Source organism: Chelon labrosus (assembly GCF_963514085.1).
Source record: "Chelon labrosus genome assembly, chromosome: 1".
Taxonomy (NCBI): Eukaryota; Metazoa; Chordata; class Actinopteri; order Mugiliformes; family Mugilidae; genus Chelon; species Chelon labrosus.
Genome location: NC_140337.1, coordinates 29,145,808 through 29,169,602, shown reverse-complemented (window position 1 = coordinate 29,169,602; position 23,795 = coordinate 29,145,808). Strand labels below are relative to the sequence as shown.

At 39.7% G+C, this 23,795-nt stretch overlaps 1 protein-coding gene across 1 annotated transcript; it reads left to right on the top strand.

Moving 5' to 3' along the window:
- The first annotated feature begins 1,399 nt into the window (after positions 1-1,399).
- On the top strand, positions 1,400-4,659 carry LOC311494153 (ladderlectin-like). The gene is made up of 6 exons (XM_084553062.1): positions 1,400-2,041; positions 2,135-2,219; positions 2,575-2,681; positions 2,783-2,917; positions 3,302-3,410; positions 3,683-4,659. The coding sequence occupies exons 2-6, from the start codon at positions 2,159-2,161 to the stop codon at positions 3,748-3,750; spliced, it is 480 nt and encodes a 159-aa protein (XP_084409188.1). The 5' UTR covers positions 1,400-2,041; positions 2,135-2,158; the 3' UTR covers positions 3,751-4,659.
- Positions 4,660-23,795: the final 19,136 nt, after the last annotated feature.

Below are 23,795 nucleotides of genomic sequence, written 5' to 3'. Positions count from 1 at the left end.
ACATAATAGGAGAGTTAATCAGTATCAATATATCAACATAATATTCATCACTGAAAAGTAATTTCATCTGAGTTTCATTCCCTTTAAAAAAAGATCATTGGTGTTTAATTCAGCGAAGGTTGCAGCTTTGAGCTTTGACTATAAATCAATATTTCATTTTATAGAATGAGCTGCAGCAAGCCTCCAAACTGATGTTAATGTGTTAATGTAAAGTACAACTGGATGATTTATCTTATTGTTTACTCATGTTAGCTGTGGATCAGTTTCCTGTCCTACTCATCTGTAGCCTAGCATAGCCAAACTTAATTCTTATCAGAATATGAGCCTGGTAATGCTTTCATTTTGTGATGTTTTTAGTCCAACACTGAAAAAACAACAACAAAAAACTTGGACTGCAAAGCAGATGTGGTCGGAGAACAGCTCATGTGACAAAGTCTCTGTTTAGTTTGACATTTTTCCAGTGATGCTGTTTACAGAGTATAAAGTAGTAAAGATGGGTCAGATATCTGTTAATCCAAATAATCAGTAAACACAGCAATTTCCAGTGTATTTCTTGAGGGAGGGTTGATTGATTGTTTTATTGTTTTATTGTAACTTGACTGCTGTTGATTTTGCAACAAGTGTTTGTTCATATGAATCCATCAGACCCAATAGTAACCATTCCCAGAATAACCTTAACTGTAAAGCTGAATAAAATGTAGAGAATTATCATATGAACAAATGTACAACAAACACAGACTGAAGAATATATATTATATACATAGGAATGATAGTAAGGTGCAATAGTGTCCATTAACGTTAATAACATGGAGTTATCTTGTTGTTGTCCAGCTGAACTGAGAGTGGTAAGAATGACATCTTGTAGCGTTCACTGTGGGAGTGGAGCTGGATCAGTCTGTTGGAGAATGAGCTCCACTGTCCCTCTATAGTCTGGTGTAGTGGATGAGATGGATTGTCCATGATGGAGAGCAGTTTGTCCAGTGTCCTCCTGTCCCTCACTGAGACAAACGTCTCCAACTCACTGCCAATAACATGACCAGCCTTTTGGATCAATCTGTCGATCCTACTTATGTCCTTTCTGCTGGAGCTGCTCCCCCAACAAACCACAGCAACGTACACACTGGTTGGAAGTCTATATATTAAAAGAGCTGAGATTCCTCAGGAAATAGAGTCTACTCAGGCCCTTCTTGTCCGCAGCATTGCTGTTGTCCCTCCAGTCCAGTCTGCTGTTCATGTGGACTCCCAGGTACTTCTAGTGGTCCACTATTTCCACCTCCAGACCCTGGATGGTGATGGGCTCTGCTGGTGTCCTCTTCCTCCTGAAATCAATGACCAGCTCCTTGGTCTTGTCCACATTCAGGAGTAGGTGGTTTGCCTGGGACCACTCCACAGCGTCCTGTACTCCACCTCTTATTAGTGGGGGGCCTTTGCGTCCAATGGGTTGAGGGGAGGGGCCTCTGTGGATCATCCCACAGATACTTGATCAGTTTGGGATCTAGTGAATTTGGAGGCCAGGTCAACACCTTGTGCTGTTCTTCATGTTTTTTTTTTGTGTGCATGCCTGTGTCAGGCTGCATCCTGCTGGGGATGGCTGCTGCCATCAAGGAGTGTCATTGCTATGGGGTGGGTGAGTTGTGGTCAGCAGCGTGTTTTCTGAACTTTGGCGCTCAAATTTGAATCCGCTCCTCCTTCACTGTAAGAAAATGTTTGTGCCAAATTTGAGGGAAATTCCTGAGAATGAGACAAGAATGTACAGGACACAATACTTCAATAATTGTGACTCTGCAAGTTTATGGATGTTTAATCATTTACATAACATAAACAGTGTGGGTTAACAAACTTTTGATTTGTGTAGATTGTACATTTGGTGTCCTGACCATTCTTTGTCATCTGATAATGGTATGGCTCTGCCTGTGTCACTTCCTCATTTAGTGAAAGATGATGAGATAAGTAACTGTATTTAAGAGCTGTCACTTATCTTGAAAGGTTGTAGCTTCAGGCTAGCACAGAGTAGGAAGAAGAGAGGATCACTCTGCAACAGGTTTGCTACCAACTCTTATTGTCTTTTCCTTTATTGAATGTTCATCATGTGGGTGTTAAATATTTCCAACATGTCTGGTTCTCTTGACTGAAGCTAGAAATCAGCATCATCTCCACAATGAAGACGCTGCCAGTGATGGTGATTGTTTGTGTCGTGATGACTCTGACTGGAGCTGATGGTGAGTATATCATGAAGCATAGTCTGCATACAGTGACATGAGACTCGTTACGGTAGTTAATGAATGCTGTGAAAAGCTCTTCCAGCTCCTCCAGAAGCAAAGTCCAGTGATATTCAAACTGGTCAGTGGGTATTTCTCAAAGATTTCTACTGACATTTGATGCATGTTGTTGCTGTCATCCTTTTCAGTCAGACTAGTGTTGGCGTTTAGCTTCCCAGAAAGTCTTGATCACTAGTTTAGAATGGACAACTGACAACTCATCAGATTCAATTTACCCTCGACAAAGACTCTCATTATTATATTATACTTCAATAAAAGTCTATATATTGAACCTTTAACTGGAGAATGTTTTCAGCAAAGAGTCGCCTGATCAAGAGTTCCTTACATTGTCTTGGTTGGTTTGAATACAATGGACGCTGTTTCCTCTACATTCCAAAAACCATGACTTGGGTTAGAGCTGAGGTAATCACTGAGTTTATATTGTTATGTCTTGCATCCTTTTGGTTGTGAGTCCTGCTATTGCTTTGACAACTCTCATTTATCTCTGTTTATCTCCACTGCAGAAAAACTGTCAGTCCCTGGAAGGAAACCTTGCATCGATCCATGATGTCTTCGAGTACCATGAGATCCAGAGGATGATAAAGATGAGCACTGGTGCAGATAAAGAAACATGGATTGGAGGCAGTGATGCTCAAGAGGTATTTAGTTCATCATTTCACATGAATAAATTATTTTAGTTTGTGTCCACCACCTCCTCCTATCCTCCTCCAGTTGTCATCTATCTTCATGCAGCATATTTTTATTTCAGTTACTGTGAATGCCCTCTGCTGACACCACATTCACAGTGTAACTCATGTTTTGCAGGTTTTTATATTTTCCTGTAATGCCAGTGACATATATTTTTTTTTTCAACCATTTGGATTTTTAATAATATCTGCTACATCTGTAAACCAATCTTTTCTTTTTTAAAAGCTATTGAGAAAATATGATATAAATTTGAGTTTCCATCACTGCACAAGGCCCTGTGTTTGTATTTCTGGAAATATTTTTTAATTCTGAATCTATTTAAATCTGTGTCTTAGCACGGGTCCTGGCTGTGGAGTGATGGGACATCTTTCAACTATACAAACTGGTCTGGTGAACATCCCAATCCCGATAACCGGCAGCACTGCATTCAAATGAATTATGGAGGTAAATCCTAATTTCTCTTGAAAACTGAATGTGTGACTGTTTTAACTGATAAATGGTAAAAGAAAACAGTCGATTGAGTGAGAAACATCTGTTAGTGATCATTAATGGAAATACTTGATCAAGTCATTTCATTTAGTATCAATGTACATACATAAATTAGAATTATTCAATTGAAATAAGGGAATAGTGTCTATGTAAACGTAGTCAGTATCAGGTTTTAGTTGGTGTGCTGATGGACCGATTTCTTTTTTTTTTTTATTTCGTACCTGCAGGGAACAAGGGCTGGGATGATGTCGAGTGTCATGCACAACGTCCATCTGTCTGCGCCAAGAAAATATGATGAATCCTGAAACAGAAGAATCTGTCACAAACACTGGTGGATGAGTGCTGATGTTTGTGTTTTCATGCTCTTATTTCTTAAGCTAATCACTCTGGAGCCTCTTTATATTTCTTCTATCGCTGTAACGCAACTAAAGGAGTGAAGCGACAAGTCAAATAAACAGAAGCTGGGTCGTCTCAGAGGCTTTGTGCCTATTTCTAAGAACAGACTGAGTGTGTTATGTAAAGAACGCTGTTAGCAAAACTTCCTTCTACACAATGAACTCATCTTTACTGTTGTTTTTCTGCAAAATTAAAAGCCTGAAGCATTGAAACAAGCATCTCTGTAAGTTTGTGTCATGTCTCTTGATTTTAATGAGTATTATTTGCCTGTTTCTTAAAAGTCTACCCTACATACAGTGGTGGCCAAAATGATTAGAACACCTGAAAGATCTGAAAACACTGACTTTTTTTTGCCTCCAAACATGATTTCATTTCATAATGTTCAGGAACCATGCAGATAGTTGTTCAAAATTGGACTCATCAGTCCACAACACTTTACACCGATCTTCCTTTGTCCATTTATTGTATTCTTTTGCACTTTTCTTTTTTGCTCTTGCAATAATGGTTTCTTTGTTCCTTTCTTGCCAACAAGTCCTTCTTCACCCAGTTTCTGATGCACAGTTCTTGAAGACGCTGTTGCACATTGTGGTGTTGATGAGCAGGATAGGCCTTGTACATTCAAACGATTCAGACAGCTGTGTCCTAAGAGCCTTGCATCACCATCAGTTTAACCTGACAGTGATTTCACAACTAATTTGGCTTCTTCTGTGAAGGAACATGAGTCTGTGCCATTGACGGTGAATAGGCCTAGCTTGTTGTTTGTAAGGAAAATTACCTAAATATCATGATGGTTCTATTGTACAGTATATAGACCATACTGATGACCTCTCAAATATGCCAAGTGTTCAAATAAATATAGCCACCACTGTACTTTTACGAACAGTGCTCATTACAATGACTGAAGTTTTGTATTTTCCTCTCATGGATCGTCCTCTTGAAAGTTTCCACTTGAATAATACAACAGAACAAATGCCAACATAGAAGGTTTTATTAAACATGTGTTCATCTCCCTAGAGTTTACAGTAATAGTTGATGCATCTGACAGGCAGCTTGTAATCCATGTACCCGTCCACAGGGTGATGCTGTAGTTCATTTTATCAGCTCATCCACTGCAGGACGAGAGACAGATGAGACCACACAGCAAATACACAAGCATTAACTAATTGCTGGTAAGAATGTGCCACTGCTCATGGAGGATGATGGTTCAGTCATTTTAGGACACTATGGCTAAACTCTTTTTGAACATAGATTTAGAGTGTAATTTTTCCTTCAAACTGGCCTACTGTCTTTTCTATAATGTTAACATTAACACCACTGTGTCCACAACCGTTTATTAACGTCGTTAATTGTAGCAAGGGGTCGCGGTTGTGGTACTGTTTTCATTTTGTAGACACAGACGTGCATTACTCTAACACTGAACACAATCGTGGTGGTGAATTAACTTTGCTATGTGAGCTTAGGCTTGTTATGGTGTTTAAAATATGAACAGACGATGTAAACTTAATTATTAATTTCCAGTTGCACCTCTTAAAGAAACATTAATCTGATTTATCATTTGATCTGTAGCAAAGTGTCAGCCGAGGTAAGTAAACTTTTGCTGAATTTATGCATGGGACGTAGTGTTCACAAGCTAAGCTGTGGGCTTCAGCGTACTGGTAAAACCATGGTTCTTGTATCGGAGGCCTCTCATCCTGAGTCGTGGATACCTTTGGCTGACAAATTTTAATCAGTCAAAGTAAACATACACTATATTACCAAAAGTATTCGCTCACCCATTCAAATGATCAGAATCAGGTGTTCTAATCACTTGGCCTGGCCCCAGGTGTATAAATTCAAGCACTCAGGCATGCAGACTGTGAAACAAGACATTTGTGAAAGAATGGGCCGCTCTCAGGAGCTCAGTGAATTCCAGCGTGGAACTGTCATAGGATGCCACTTGTGCAACAAATCCAGTCGTGAAATTTCCTCGCTCCTAAATATTCCACAGTCAACTGTCAGCTCTATTATAACAAAATGGAAGCGTTTGGGAAAAACAGCAACTCAGCCACGAAGTGGTAGGCCACGTAAAGTGACGGAGAGGGGTCAGCGGATGCTGAAGCGCATAGTGCAAAGAGGTCGCCGACTTTCTGCACAGTCAATTGCTACAGAGCTACAAACTTCATGTGACCTTCAGATTAGCCCAAGTACAGTACGCAGAGAGCTTCATGGAATGGGTTTCCATGGCCGAGCAGCTGCAGCCAAGCCACACATCACCAAGTGCAATGCAAGGCGTCGGATGCAATGGTGTAAAGCACGCCGCCACTGGCCTCTAGAGCAGTGGAGACGCGTTCTCTGGAGTGATGAATCACGCTTTTCCATCTGGCAATCTGATGGACGAGTCTGGGTTTGGAGGTTGCCAGGAGAACGGTACATTTCAGATTGCATTGTGCCAACTGTGAAATTTGGTGGAGGAGGAATTATGGTATGGGGTTGTTTTTCAGGAGCTGGGCTTGGCCCCTTAGTTCCAGTGAAAGGAACATTGAATGCTTCAGGATACCAAAACATTTTGGACAATTCCATGCTCCCAACCTTGTGGGAACAGTTTGGAGCGGGCCCCTTCCTCTTCCAACATGACTGTGCACCAGTGCACAAAGCAAGGTCCATAAAGACGTGGATGACAGAGTCTGGTGTGGATGAACTTGACTGGCCTGCACAGAGTCCTGACCTGAACCTGATAGAACACCTTTGGGATGAATTAGAGCGGAGACTGAGAGCCAGGCCTTCTCGACCAACATCAGTGTGTGACCTCACCAATGCGCTTTTGGAAGAATGGTCAAAAATTCCTATAAACACTCTCCTCAACCTTGTGGACAGTCTTCCCAGAAGAGTTGAAGCTGTAATAGCTGCAAAAGGTGGACCGACATCATATTGAATTCTATGAGTTAGGAATGGGATGGCACTTCAGTTCATAGAATGAGTAAAGGCAGGTGAGCGAATACTTTTGGTAATATAGTGTATGTGCCAAAGTTAAAGAAATTCCCCAAAGACGCTCTTGAGATTGAGAGAGAATAGGACATCTGTATGCTCATATGGGTGAACTACCCTGGAAAGTTGGTGTGAAGTCGCCCTGTTGCTCCTGCAAAGTCACAACAAACTTTGAGCTGTAAGGTTTGCTCACTCTAGTATCCTTTACTTTGTAAATACACAATTGGCTCTATGTCAATACCTTTGACTGATGAGGGCGCAGGTATTGACATAACGCAAGTAGTCTTACAATCTTTGTTTGATTTGATTTTTAGTGTGTTCCAACATTTCCTAACATCATTCCTATCCACACTGCCACATAAGCAAAAGTTTTCTACAGTTTGCATTGAACCACTGAAGCAGGTTTGTGTGTGCATGTGCAACTTCATTTAATTCATTACTAAAAGCATCTATCTGTACTTTAAGAATATCTTCAGATTATATAAAATGTATATTAGCCAGTGACACAGTGAAAACTATGCGGCAAATATGTAAATGAAAAGAACTCTGTGACCTTTTCAATTTCTCTTTTGTCTTCACTTGCTGCCGTTTGTCGAAAAACATCCACTTACTGTATATTTGTTGGTATCGGTGTGTCTGTGACAAAGACAATCACAATTTGTGTGGGGGGAAAAATAACAATTCTTGTTAAATTTTGTGTCAATTTTTTAACATATTTTTTTAGCATAAGCATTAACTTGATCTAGAGGTGATACGGCCGGAGGACGGTGCTGCTTCCTGAATCTCTTTGAACTCAGTCTGCCCCTGCCTTAGGAAGAATACAAAACCAGCAGACATAACTCACATCAACAACTCCATCAGATTCTTAAAGACTGTCACTCTCATACCAGGGTACAGGAGTACAGTGAGATATAAAGTGGTGTATTCTTTCATTTTGCCAAGGCTCTTCAAACTCTATTAACTTATTGGGTCCACCTCTTTGGTATAAATCTCAATGTCATAAAACTTTCTCTGATAATACAGCAAACATGGAAGATTTAATGCGTCACCTGACATCATTTCATCATAGGCTTAAAATGTTGCTCAAATAGAAGAATTCAGTTCAAGCCACGTTGGTCCTAATCCAGGGCTATTCAAAAAAGTAATCACGGTAACAAATAAAGAAATTACAACAACATACTGAAGGAGTCAATGTATTCTATTTTGTAAATGCAGAACAACATGCACAAAGGGTTGCCAACTCCCTGAAAAATAAATAAGGGACACCTCATTGGCAGGCCAGACGACCTGATTGCCTTCACCCTTCCTGACGTGGTGAATTTTTTTTTAGCTTTTTTGTGTGTGAAACGATTTTTGAACTATGTGACTCGAACCTGAATTGAATTAGATTCATATTTTTGAGTGATATGAACAAATGCAAAACTACGGAGCCCCGCAGGGGACACGGGGGAAAAAAGGGGAGTCGCATTGAGAAAAGCAGGACGCCTAAGAAGACGGAGGTACTTCTCAAAAGGGCCGAACTTCATCTGGCACATGGACTCATATGATAAACTGAAGCCATATGGCTTCTGCATCAATGGAAGCATTGATGGTTTCTCTAGAAAAATAATCTGGCTTAATGCGTACACGACAAACAGTGACCTGAAGCTGATTGGAGGCTATTACACTGAAGCAGTGCAACATTCTTGGCACTGAAAATGGCTGTGTGAGAGATTTCCAAAGGTTCCTCGTCCCCATTCCTCCAGACGGCACCGCTGACAGTTACTTGGAGGGAGCAAGCACCCCCAACCAAAGAATAGAATATTGGTGGAATTTTCTTCGCAGCCAGTGTGTGGAGTTCGGGTTGTCCTTGTTTGCAGACCTCAGAGATAATGGCTTCTTTGACGGTGGGTTTCTGGACAAGGCCATCCTTCAGTTTTGTTGCATGGGACTCATCCAGGTGAGTTTATGCATAACCGTGTTTTCATATGTGCGGGAGGTGGGTATGTGAGTGAAATGGGAGGGGTATGAACAGGAGTGAGGAAGAGAGAAGGCGACAGGAAGGAGGTCAGGGGAGGAAGAGGAGAGGAAAGAAAAATGAGGAGGAAGAGGAAGGTGGATGTCATAATTTAGTACTATATTTAAGTGTGTATGTATGTACAGTTCTTCCTAATCGTATTTGTATTTTCCTTTTTATTCTTTTTAACAGGATGAGTTGGATGATACTGCACAGGTTTGGAATGCACACACCATCAGACCATCAAAAAACACCAACGTCCCCAGCGGTCGGCCCAATGTGATGTATGCATTACCTCAACTGTATGGGACCAGAGACTTCCTTTCCCCTGTTGAAGATGAACATGTTCAACTGTGCAAAAATGAATGTGTATTTCGCGTGCCAATACCATGTGATCCAGATGTATATGAACTGTGCCATATTTTTATGGCCGAGTCTCATCAGACTCTACCAACAGATCCATGTCAGGCTGTGAGCTTGTATTTGCACCTAAGAGAAGCCATCACTGCCTCTCTGTAAGTCAGTTGGATTTCATAGTGTCCTGTAGGGGCCAGTGAGTTGAGCTGTGAAGTAGAACAATTTGATTTCTGATCAGCTGATGAGTTTCCCTCCTCACCTTCACGTTATCATTATGCAGTGAATTGATGTTTGAGTCTGATTCACTTATGTGGGTTTGTATCGAGCCCTGACCAGACTGGTTTTATGTTTATATTTTCACGTTTAAATATTAATGTCCATTTAAAATATAAAACAAAACATTGAAAAAGATGATAAAACAAGTGGACATCCATTACCAGCCTGTGGAAAAGTCATGATGACTCTCAGGTTGTCAAGGAGTTGTCTGACTGAACTCCTCCTGTTGACCCCATGACCGCTTGATGACCCCCACATCCACCACTGAGAGTGTGTGTGTGTGGGTGTGTTTGTGTGTGTGTGTGTGTCTGTGTGGTCTTAAACAGACAACTGCTGGAGAAAACTAATGAATCTTCTTCTGTCTGTGATGAATATTTGATAAATGTGTTTCCTTCTTTTGTAATTGTAATTACTTCTACAACCAAGTACTACAAACATTACGTCACATGTAACTGACAAACTGACATTGAACAAGCTTTGTAGCCAAGCGCTGTAATGTCAGAGTTAAGTAGAAAACAGCACAAACGCTTGATATTTTTGTGAAAATGTTTTTTTTATTGTTCTGTATTCTTTTTCCTGTGTGAAATCCTGGCCTGCAACCCTGAATAAATTGTAATTATGCCTAATCTGTGCAATTTGTTCATTCAGACCAATTGAGAACTTAAAAGAAAAGTATCACTGTAGGTCACTGGTGGTAAAATGCACACACATACTATAAAAATACCTGAGATGGCATTAAGTTATTATGTGGTGACAGTAAATTAAACTAATATAACTGAAATATTACATAATCATTCTGAAGGCCCATTCAGCATAGTACAAGTTAGAAGCTGGTCTTTTCAGGCCACATTTCACACAAGAAAAATCAACTTGCAGATTAGGTAAACATGAACACTCAGCATTATAATTAATATAATAATACTGTTTTGGCAGTGTAACATTAAACACTTAAACAATTCCAGTGATGGACAACCCTGTGACATTCTTTAAAACAAGTTTAGCCTTTAAAGTGTTAGGCTCAAAATTGTGGAAATGAAAGCTACGGTCATTTCCAAAGTATCATTAAACAAAACAAAACAGTGAAACTATTGTGGTGTACTGTTGCACCAACAGAAAATAGAATTGCAGACTGTTCACCACACAGTTCATTGCATCAGATATTTCAATGACAAAACAAACAACAAAAACAGACAAACAAAAAGTAAATAAATAAAATATTATCAACCATACAATAATGAGGGCTGTTACCATTAGGCCCGATTAAGACTGCTCTCAAGTTTAAAGGATGTCCATTTCTAGGTAGTTGCTGGAGAGGATGTTGTCAAACAAACAGTTGTGACACTCTTTTGCCTGTGGTCTTTTTTGACTCATAAAGAAACAACAGACTTTCCTTGTCCAAGAGTTTCGGTTTTACCTGTGACATGGGTGTGGAGGAGCAATCCACTATAAATTTTGGCTCTTGTAGAATGGCTTTGTGAGCCATTGTTTCTATGGCAGCCTTCATGCCTTCCTTTGGAGGTAGGAAATGAGAACCCATCCTTGTAAAAAGTTCGAGCAAGTCCTCCTCATCATCTTCCTCCATTGTGCCCTGGAGAGCCTTCTCCACAGCTGGTCTCTCAAGGGGAGGTAAGTAGTTGAGAAATGATGCCATCAAGATGTCTACATCAACACTGTCAAGTCCATTAATGCAGGCAAAAATGAAAGCCATTGATAGCCTCACTGGCATGACACCATGATCTACCAATCCCTTCACCCAGATACGCCCAGCTGCTTGCCATTTGGCCTCACAGAAATCTGGCCTCAGTCGTGGAACTCGCTCTGTTTCCCCCTCACATTGTTCGAGAAATTGCTCCCAGAATGCTGTGTAAACTTCCCTTGACACTCCTGCATCATCTACAGCTTTTTCATTTACCAATTCCATCTTTAAAGTCAAATCCATTATACTGCTGTCCATGAATAAAGCCAAAAGATCTTGAACAACCTTTATCCTGCAAATTGAACCACGCCGTGTGCTCTGTGGATTTCCTGGGTTGCTGGCTGAGGTTGATGGGGAAAGCTGGCTGCTTGAATTGGAGGGCAAATCGAAATTCAGTTCACCGTCCTGCCAAAACAACAAAACATACACATGACAAAAGCATAGGGGTCAATGAATGAAGCAGAGGCCAAAGCCTCTATCCTATCCCCTTTTGGTAGGTTTGTGTAAAGGTCAAAATAATACTTGATCCAATGTTTCCCTCTTTTCATCTTTTCATAAGACCCTCTCACAAACCTCCAGTTTTTAACAAAGGCTTTCTATTTGCAATTTGTATTATATCCCAGGACAAGTTAGCCCCAACAACAGTTGTTCTGTCTTTAGTTAGTTATTATTCATTCAATCAATCATCATTTCATGATTTATTTTAAAACAGTGAAAAATACAGTTAAAAGTAATGACAACACATGATTTAATTTATGTGATGTTGCACTTTTAGACCACAAGGTGGCATTTGTGTTATGCGTGCAATGAGATGAGAGAGAAAAAGGTCAAAGTTTAGTACGACAGAAGAAGAACGTGTTTTTGTGTACTTCTGATAGTCGTTTTTCATCAGTAAAAGATCCGTAAAAGATGTCCGATTTTTAATACTAGCTGCAGTTATGTTCCAACATCAGTATGACATTAACAGTTACTTTAAGTTGTGTTTAAAGGGTGTGTTTAGAGTTGCTTGCAGTGATGCATCTTACCTGTGCATCTAGTATGAGCAGGCCATCAGCTGATGGCAGTGGGAGTTGTAAATCCTGCATAGGTACTGCATTCAGCTCTAAACTCTGAAGAAATGGCAAAAGTCAAACCTTGTAAATTCAGTCAATGCAGTCAGAAACCAGACATGCCTTATCTTACAGTCCACCTCAGGGTGGAATTCCACAGGTTTTCATCAGGTCTTAGTTGATTTTGTGCGATATAAAATGTTTTAAATTAGCAAAAGCACTGCATTGATATTCAACATGAAGCTCTATAAACATAGGGTGACGTACAGGAAGAGTTCTACAGCACTGTAACTTATTTCATTCCTGTGCCCATATGATATTGGGGAAACAGAGTGCATATACCATAACAAATATAGGACATAGTTTATTTGTGGATGCACAACTGAATTTCTGAATTCATAGAATCAAATTAACTATTACTACTAATATATATAAACTATTAATATGACACTGCATTGCTCTATTTTTACTGGCTAGGCTTCAGTATTTCTACCTCCATTTCCTTAAGTGTTCCCGATTATTTCACATTACCTGTATGAGATCCTCACTGCTGCTTCTTATTATAACTGCCTCCTCATCGCCAAGGTCATCTTCAGAATCCCATAACAGGGTATCTGCCTCTTCAAAAGTTTGAAGTGCTCCATTGGTCAGATCAATGGTTTGCTGTTCTGATTTTGGTTGCATCTGGAAGCAAATGAAAGACAGAAGAATGTTGTTGTCAGCAGTAATAAATAAAATCATATTATTATAATATTAAATGCTGTGCAAAAAACACATGTGGCTCAAAATAGCACCCACTTAAGTCTATTAAACCAGTAAAGCCTGTACAAATACAGTAATCCAAAAATTAAAAATAAATAAATAAAATCAAATAAATGCAACGAAAAATATGTCTGACCACATATGTAAACAACTAACACATATAAAACTGATTCCTACAGGGGTGCAAGTAAATGACTAACTTATCTCTCTCTCTTAGGGAATACAACTGCAAAGTACAAAGTACACGTTTAAATGAGTTATTACCTTAAGTGTAATCTTCAGGCTAATTCGTTCCATCTGTCCCAGTCATTATCATAATTTTATTGATTACAAATATATTTCGTACTGCCACATACCTCATAGCTTTTGTCACTGCCATTGTCATCCAGCTGATCTGTTATCAAATCTTCATCTTCTGAATCTGACATCCATCAGCCAGCTGTAAATCTGCTCCTTCAGATAAATTCTCAGATAACGAATCTTCATCTGTTGAAAGGCCTCCTTCTTTTGTGCAAATGTAAAATCTCAGCAGCTTCAGCCTAGTTTGTTCATAGATTCTGCCAACAGTATCATCAAGGGGAATTTTGTTTCTTTTAAAATCACACACATCGAATGTAAAATCAGCAGCTTGCCCTTTTGTTGAGCATTTGGAAAAAAGAGGTCCTTCCCTATGTCCAAAATCTGTGCAACAGTTGTCGTTTTGTCCACACTCATATTCCTTGTTCCTCCACCATTCCTGGTTCTCACTTGCTGGTAGTCATTACTGCCAAAATGAAGCCATCCAATTTCAGTCTTCCTTGAGCACTTTTCTCCTGCAGCATTTCTTTGTCTTGACATCCCCTCACCTGTCTTTTGAAACACACCTTTTGTTTTTGCTTTCATTTTGCGTGTTCCTATTTTGTCCCTTAGTCTTTGTAAAACAGTCTCCTTCTCTGTGCTGCACTGAGCGGTCTCTCTTTGTTTACAAAATGAAAGGACAGCTATCCAGTCACCGTAGGATGTGACATATTTGGCCATCTGATCATCACTCATCACCTGTAACACTGCCTTGTCAATCTGCAAACATAAAATATTAGAAGACATATTTGAGATGCTTGCTTTGAACATGAATGATAAACACACACACACACATCCAAAGCCATAACCCTCCCCTTTCAAAACAGTGTCACTGCAGTGTTTCAATGCACCTGGACATAGCTGGTATTACAGTAAGAACAGAAAGAGATACACAGAGATGCTAGATAGAAAGCTGGCCTACTTCAAGTCCATTACATCCATTTCAAGCAGAAATCTTTTTTTTTTTTTTTTTTTTTAAATTGGGTGCAGTTTCGAGTTTAATAGTAAATGAACACCCCTGCAAGTGACAGCACATGTATTTATTCTGCTAAAGAAATGTGTTGATGAATTTTTTGGTTTTGTTTAGGTCTGACAAACACTAGGTTATTAATAAAAAATAAGCTACGGTAAAATCTATGCTATGCAAAGCTTATCACTAGGACAAGCAAGATGAAAACATAGCTGTTTAAGACACCACAAAACGTGACACACTACACGCATTATTTTCTTTTTCGTATTTGTATTCAAGTGATAAACCTGGTAGTCATGATACAGTTTCGTTGTATTTCATTGTACCAGCCTAACGACACAACGTTATGGTCGTAAGACTAACATTAGAGCCTTTTTATGTACAGTCTATCATAGACTGCACATACAATATATATATATATATATATATACACTATATTACCAAAAGTATTCGCTCACCTGCCTTTACTCATTCTATGAACTGAAGTGCCATCCCATTCCTAACTCATAGAATTCAATATGATGTCGGTCCACCTTTTGCAGCTATTACAGCTTCAACTCTTCTGGGAAGACTGTCCACAAGGTTGAGGAGAGTGTTTATAGGAATTTTTGACCATTCTTCCAAAAGCGCATTGGTGAGGTCACACACTGATGTTGGTCGAGAAGGCCTGGCTCTCAGTCTCCGCTCTAATTCATCCCAAAGGTGTTCTATCGGGTTCAGGTCAGGACTCTGTGCAGGCCAGTCAAGTTCATCCACACCAGACTCTGTCATCCACGTCTTTATGGACCTTGCTTTGTGCACTGGTGCACAGTCATGTTGGAAGAGGAAGGGGCCCGCTCCAAACTGTTCCCACAAGGTTGGGAGCATGGAATTGTCCAAAATGTTTTGGTATCCTGAAGCATTCAATGTTCCTTTCACTGGAACTAAGGGGCCAAGCCCAGCTCCTGAAAAACAACCCCATACCATAATTCCTCCTCCACCAAATTTCACAGTTGGCACAATGCAATCTGAAATGTACCGTTCTCCTGGCAACCTCCAAACCCAGACTCGTCCATCAGATTGCCAGATGGAAAAGCGTGATTCATCACTCCAGAGAACGCGTCTCCACTGCTCTAGAGGCCAGTGGCGGCGTGCTTTACACCATTGCATCCGACGCCTTGCATTGCACTTGGTGATGTGTGGCTTGGCTGCAGCTGCTCGGCCATGGAAACCCATTCCATGAAGCTCTCTGCGTACTGTACTTGGGCTAATCTGAAGGTCACATGAAGTTTGTAGCTCTGTAGCAATTGACTGTGCAGAAAGTCGGCGACCTCTTTGCACTATGCGCTTCAGCATCCGCTGACCCCTCTCCGTCACTTTACGTGGCCTACCACTTCGTGGCTGAGTTGCTGTTTTTCCCAAACGCTTCCATTTTGTTATAATAGAGCTGACAGTTGACTGTGGAATATTTAGGAGCGAGGAAATTTCACGACTGGATTTGTTGCACAAGTGGCATCCTATGACAGTTCCACGCTGGAATTCACTGAGCTCCTGAGAGCGGCCCATTCTTTCACAAATGTCTTGTTTCACAGTCTGCATGCCTGAGTGCTTGAATTTATACACCTGGGGCCAGGCCAAGTGATTAGAACACCTGATTCTGATCATTTGAATGGGTGAGCGAATACTTTTGGTAATATAGTGTATATATACACACACACACACACACACACACACATACTAGTTAGAGCAGGGAAGTAATGAGCACGAACATTATCTTAAACATTAGCCCTAGCTTACCCTGTCACTGACTCGGGGTCTGCGTTGCTACATTAATTAATTTTTAATGAATATGAATGAATTATTATATAATATTAGCCCATTAATATTACCACCTTGTCTCTCTTCATTCAACTTATGTCCTCTTTCGCAAAAGTTTTGTGAGATCTCGAGAAACTTTTGCGAGATCCGAGAAACTTTTGCGAGATCTCGCAAAAGTCCGTCCTTTTATTTTTTTCACCCATCATTTTTTTCCCCCCGTGTCCCCTGGGGGGCTCCGTAATTTTCCTATTGTAGGCCAATGCATGAAATTCTTGTAAATTTGCCATTTATATTATGCAGTTGGGGGGACCCCAAATTTGTCTGTGTGCCTATGTACGGGTGTGTGCGTGTGTTTGAGGTTGTGTGGTGTGTGTATGTGTGTGGGTAGATGGGTAGGTATGTGTGGGTAGATGGGTAGGTATGTGTGGGTGGTTGTACGTGTGTGTGTCTGTTCATTGTGCTGCAAAGTGCAATAGTGTGACCCTTTGCACCACTAAAGATAATCGTGTCAAATTGACCCAAAGACAACAGGAGGGTTAAGACAACGTGATGCATGACATTTAAAAAAATATATGATGTAATGTTGAATTAAAAATGACTTTCTTGAAAAAAAAATTAACTTTTAGGCATGTCTTTTTAACATCTCTTTAATAAATAATATAATCAATAGAGTGCTTGCTTATTTACTGTAGTAGTACGAGTCGGACATCACACTGAGACGTAAATATGAGGACAGCGGAAAGGAAGAGCATGCTGGTGAGAGAGCTCAGAGGTCGTCAGGCACTGTCCCTGTTCACCAAACGTTTGAGATCTGAATGGAAAAAGTAATTAAAGAAGAAAACACACTTTATTGGAGAAATAGCCCACATAGCAGGTTCTTGGTTTGAAGAATGAATATATGGGTCCATTCATTTCCTTTGATTTTAACATTCTTCTATTTTCTCTTTATGTTGATGAAACCAAGATTTTACACAGTTTGTCTTTCTAACAGCAGGGGGCAGACCTGCATCGCTCATCAGGTCTACAGTATTTACAGAAGAAAGACACAATCTAAAATACCAGAACCAATCAAATATCTACTCTGTTTAGCTTTTTATAAAATAATTCTGCTTAGGAAAATAATCACTGTCAGTTCAATCATCTCAATATAAATTCTTCTACATGACTGAAAACACAATATGTATTAATGAATGAATCAGTTTAAACTATAATTCAAGTCAAATATTGTAAGATCAGATTTAACATAACTCTTCTTTAGCTCTTTGTTTCGTTCAAATTAGTTCAACCTCTTCAAATTCGTGTTTGCATTTCTATCTTTGCATAGTCAATAAGCTTGGCCTCTGATCCTGCTTTCACCTGGACACATGTATTTAAGAGAAGCTCTTTCCTTTCTGACACATTCCCAGCAGGCTGACACTGAGAAGGAAGAAGGTGAAGAAGAAGATTTTTCTACAACAGGTTTGCCAGACTCACCCATCATCTTCTTTCTTCATCAGTGTTGGCTTGTCTGCTCCACGTAGAAGTTACTGTCTGTCTCTCTGAAAGGTTTTCCACCATGAAGATGCTGACTGTGTCTTTGCTTGTGTGCGCCGTGATGCCTCTAACTAGAGCTGCTGGTGAGTATTGATGCTGGTCGTTGAAAGTACATGACAACAAGTAGGAAGTGTTTTACCTCAACATCTCAATTTTCTGACTCTTAATACTTCTACTCCATCACATTTCGCATTTACTTTACATAAAAGGGCATTCTGGGCTATTACATTTTATTTACATGTTGGTGAAAATCCTCTATTTGTGTACCTTTTACGTTTGAATGTGTGGCAAGGGTGAATGAATTATTATAAGTAGAGGAAATAACCGACAACGCCACCTAGGGAATTGCACCCCAGGAAATACTACTTCAAAACTGTAATGGTTGAAAAGCACACAGATTCGTTTCTGAGACAGACAGAGACATATTTTTGAAAAGCAAAACAAATTTTATTAACACCAATAATGAAATAAACAGGGACTGGAACTGCTGAGGAGAAAATAAATCAACAAGACATTAAGGGAACTGAAATCTCTTTATTATAATCACTAAAAAAGGGCCCTAACATTCAAATCTAAAACTAGGTGAAAATATGTTAAAATGTTTAAAATTACCAATTCAACATAAACTACCGAAACTAAAGAAAAGTGAGTGGAGGCCACCTATAGGATGAGGCAGACTACACTGAGGGGTGCCTAGGGGTGCTACCACTACTCACCTCGTGAAACACAGCAATCCTCACAGCAAATATGGTGCAGTCTACAATCGTGTCCCGGTGCTTCTACTCACATGCTTAAGTGTAGGAACCTCACCAGGGGTGCCTAGCCTCACTACAATGTGGCACTCCACTACACTGAAAAAGAATAGCAAAACAATTACAAACAAGTAAACAACTGAATGAATGAACGAATGAACCCAGTTGGTTTTAACAGTATAATCAAAATAATAACTCAACCAAAAGAAGTCATGAAGCCCAACAGGGGTAAACAAAACCAAACAAAGGGCAAAGCAGGGATAAAATGAGCACTAAATAGTAAAAGAGGGCACGATGAAGGGGCTCATCACTAAGGGCAAAACAGCAGCAGGTAAATGAAGTGAACCTACAAAAAGCAAAGAACTAGTTAGCCTGGTTCATTGTGCTGCAAACGATCATATAGGGGCCATAACCCTACTCACCACCTTGTATAGGGCACTAACATCAGCTTGCAGTGGACAACAATGGGGCTTGCACACAGCAACGTCAGACCATACTAAAATAAGGGAGCCAGTTAGTCAATCCTGCAGTAAGAAATACTTATTAGGTACATATAATGCCAAGACACCTACCTGCAAAACACCAAACACTGGGCCACCACAAACAACAGGACAGAAGCAGAGAGAGTGATCACAGGCCACAGGTGACCTATATAACCTGGTCTTAATTGAGGGAGCGGTCTAGGAGGAGTCAGGCCTGAGGCCACACCCACAAACAACAACAACAGCAGCTTTCCCACTACAAATGCATGACTTGAAAAACTGTGTTTGTATCGTGTTGTATCATTGGTGTTAGAGAAGACGGTTATCGTGAAGTAAAGGATGTGATTATTTCTTCAACCAGGGACAGACTAATACCCCGATCAAACTGTCGTTGCAGCTCTGACAGGTCCCACAGATGAACCTTGGACAGAAGGAAGTATGCCACCAGGTGAACCTGTATTTCATCAGATTTGTGTTAATCGCCGAGTGTAATCAGAGACGATGCAGAAGAAAATGGAAATAAGATGTGGAACTGACGTGGAAGCACTGTGACCCAACCTGAGTCGAAAAAACTATGAAAGAAAACAAGTGTTGATTTCCTCTGATTTAGAATGAGGCCTGTTTGAGACATGAAGGCTGCGTTCAGACTGCCAGCCAAAATCCGATTTTTAGCCCATTCAGATTTGAATCGGATGTCGATTTTGAAGTCTGAACAGTGACAGATCACATGAAATCCGATTTTTGCCAAACGGTTGCAAACCACATCCAGAGGTAGTTTCATATCGCATTCGTATTGGATATGGACAGATGCGTCTCAGTCTGAACAGCTCCGAACATATCTTCAGTATGATCCAATAATAACATCTCTATCTCACACAGATGAAAACAGCTAGTTACGGCACTTAGTCAAAAGGGTTTTATGCAACTACCCACAACTAAACGTCACCCTCTCTTCTGTATTTGTACTCTGGTTCAGTGTGCTCTCCCCCGATTTTTTACAGAACCTGTGTACCCTCTTAAAATAACTTTTTCAATTCTATTATAACCACTTCTCATCCGCCCTCCCCCCTTACAGTTGCAGCTTTGATCTTTGACTATAAATCAATATTTAATTTCATAGAATAAGCTGCAGCAAGCCTCCAAACTGATGTTAATGTGTTAATGTAAAGTACAACTGGGTGATTTATCGTATTGTTTTACTCATGTTAGCTATACAGGGCTACAATTCCATTTGTATTTAACTTGATTCAGTTTCCTGTCCTACTCATCTGTAGCCTAGCATAGCCAATCTTATGAGCCTGGTAACACTTACTTTGGGTTTCATTTTGTGATGTTTTTGATACTCACAAAACAATAATAATAATAATCTGACTTCAAAGCAGATGTGGTCGGAGAAGAGCTCATGTGACACGGTCAAGGAGAAAACGTCTCACTGTGTCTTAAAGGGAAAGACAACAAGCAAAGTCTCTGTTTAATTTGACATGTTTCCAGCGATGATCTTTACCGAGTATAAAGTAATAAAGATGGGTCAGACATCTGTTTCCAAATAATCAGTAAACACAGCCATTTCCAGAGTATTTCATGAGGGAGGGTTGGCTGTAACTTGACTACTGTTGATTTTGCAACAAATGTTTGTTCATATGAATCCATCGGACACAATGGACACGAACCATTCCCAGAATAACCTTAAATGTAATGCTGAAAAAAATGTCCACAAAATACTTTGTAATGAGTTGAGTGTACCTACTGGGACTTCTGCAGACATTCATTATAAATGGTTGAAACAGTCTCATATTTAGACTTAGATAAACTTTATATTCTATATTTATACTTTTTATTTTTTTTAGTTATGGCTTGAATCGGGACCAGAGAAACCAGTTTTGTTTCTTCCCATGTACCAACATGTGTTGTAATGACAGTTAAGAACCCTTGAATCCTTTATTGAACTACAAGGGAAATTGCTTGGTCACAGTTGCTTGGTTGCACATAAAAAAGTGCTCTTAAGAACCAAAAGCAAAGTAAAATCTAGTAAAATAAAATAAAAAATAGTATAAGCAAAAAATGGAACATGGAGTTATCTGTTACAGAAAGGTTTGGGTCCTATGGGTTGAGGTGAGGGGCCTCTGTGGATCATCCCACAGATACTTGATCAGTTTGGGATCTAGTGAATTTGGAGGCCAGGTCAACACCTTATGCTGTTCTTCTGCATCCTGCTGGGGATGGCTGCTGCCATCAAGGTATGTCATTGCTATGGGGTGAGTGAGTCGTAGTCAGCAGCGTGTTTTATGAACTTTGGTGCTGAAATTTGAATCTGTTCATCCTTGACTCCAAGACAATATTTGTGCCAAATTTGAGGGGAAATTCCTGAGAATGAGATGAATCTACAGAAGGACACAATACTTCAAATCATGGCTGTGACTCTGCAAATTTATGGATGTTTAATTATTAATATTAGGCAAACATTGTGGGTTAACAAACTTTTGGTTTATGTAGATTGGACATTTGGTGTCCTGACCATTCTTTGTCATCTGATAATGGTATGGCTCTGTTTGTTGACCTTTGTCACTTCCTCATTTAGTGAGAGATAAGAAATCGTATTTAAGAGCTGTCCTTTATCTTGAAAGGTTGTGTCTACAGTCTGGTAGAGAGAACGAAGAAGAGAGGATCACTCTGCTGCAGGTCTGCTACCAACTATTATTGTCTTTTCCTTTATTGAATGTTCATCATGTGGGTGTTAAATATTTCCAACATGTCTGGTTCTCTTGACTGAAGCTAGAAATCAGCATCATCTCCACAATGAAGACGCTGTCAGTGATGGTGATTGTTTGTGTCGTGATGACTCTGACTGGAGCTGATGGTGAGTATGTCGTAGAGTATCGTCTGCATACAGTGACATGAGACTCGTTACAGTAGTTAATGAATGCTGTGAAAATCTCTTCCAGCTCCTCCAAAAGCAAAGTCCAGTGATATTCAAACCGGTCAGTGGGTATTTCTCAAAGATTTCTACTGACATTTGATGACTTATATTTTTCAATAATAGTTTATATATTAAACCTTTAACTGGAGACTGTTTTCAGCAAAGAGTCACCTGATCAAGAGGTCCTTATGTTCTCTTGGTTGGTTTGAGTACAATGGACGCTGTTTCCTCTACATTCCAAAAACCATGACTTGGGCTGAAGCTGAGGTAATCACTGAGTTTATATTGTTATGTCTTTCATCCTTTTGGTTGTGAGTCCTGCTATTGCTTTGACAACTCTCATTTATCTCTGTTTATCTCCACTGCAGAAAAACTGTCAGTCCCTGGGTGGAAACCTTGCATCAGTCCACGATGTCTTCGAGTACCATGAGATACAGAGGATGATAATGATCAGCACTAATGGGTATCCAGAAACATGGATTGGAGGCAGTGATGCTCAACAGGTATTTAGTTCATCATTTCAAATGAATAAATTATTTTAGTTTGTGTCCACCACCTCCTCCTATCCTCCTCCAGTTGTCATCTATCTTCATGCAGCATATTTTTATTTCAGTTACTGTGAATGCCCTCTGCTGACACCACATTCACAGTGTAACTAATGTTTTGCAGGTTTTTAGATTTTCCTATAAATCAATCTTTGCTTTTTTAAGAGTTATATAGAGAAAATATGAGATACATTTGAATTCCCATTGATGCACAATGACCAGTGTTTGTCAAGTATTTCAGAAAACACTGTTTAAAATTCAGAATCTATTTAAATCTGTGTTTTAGGAGAGTTTGTGGCTGTGGAGTGATGGGACACCTTTCCAATATTTAAACTGGAATCCTGGAGAGCCCAATAACAAGGGGGGTCCACAGAGCTGCTTAATAATGAATCATGGAGGTAAATCCTAAAGTGCTTAATGTGTGACTGGTTTAATTGATAAATGGTAAAAGTTGATTGAGAAATATCTGTCAGTAATGTTGTTAATACAAATATCTGATCAGATGATTTTATTTAGCATAAATGTAAACAGTTCAATTAGAATTATTTTATCTGATGGACTGATTTCTTTTTTGTTTGTTTGTTTTTGGTACTTGCAGCGACCAAGGGCTGGGATGACGAGAGGTGTAATGTACAACGTCCATCTCTCTGCACCAAGAAAACGGAATGAGTCCTGAAACAGAAGAATCTGTCACAAACACTGGTGGATGAGTCCTTGATGTTTGTGTTTTCATGCTCTTATTTCTTAAGCTAATCACTCTGGAGCCTCTTTATATTTCTTCTATCGCTGTAACGCAACTAAAGGAGTGAAGTGACAAGTCAAATAAACAGAAATTGGGTCGTCTCAGAGGCTTTGTGCGTTTTTCTAAGAACAGACTGAATGTGCTATGAAAAGAACGCTGTTAGCAAAACTTCCTTCTGCACAATGAACTCATCTTTACTATTGTTCTGCAAATTAAAAGCCTGAAGCATTGAAACAAGCATCTCTGTGTGTCTTGATTTGAAAACAGAACAAATGCCAACATAGAAGGTTCTATTAAACATGTGTTTATCTTCATAGATCAAAGAAAAGTCAAATGAGTTTACAGTAATAGTTGATGCACCTGACAGGCAGCTTGTAATCCATGTATCTGTCCACATGGTGGTGCTGTAGTTCATTTTATCAGCTCATCCACTGCAGGATTATAGACTGATGAGAGGAAGGCATTAAACAGTTTGGAAGGTTCAAAGTAGTTGATAGTGATTACTGTGCAGTGTTCTTCTTGAAATGAAGAAGTCAATTAACTGAATCAGTTTTGTCATCAAGAGAGCATCTCCACCTGTTGGTCAGTATGGGTTACTGCAGGATGCTCTTGCTCTGAATGAATTTCTACAGAAACTCTTCTTTTTAATTAATTTTCCGAAATCCAGTGTTTTTCCTCTCTCATGTCACTCTCGTGATGCATTTTGCACCCTCTGGATACCTTCATGGCAAAAATGTACACAAATGTGCAAAAAACAGCTATAAAATTCT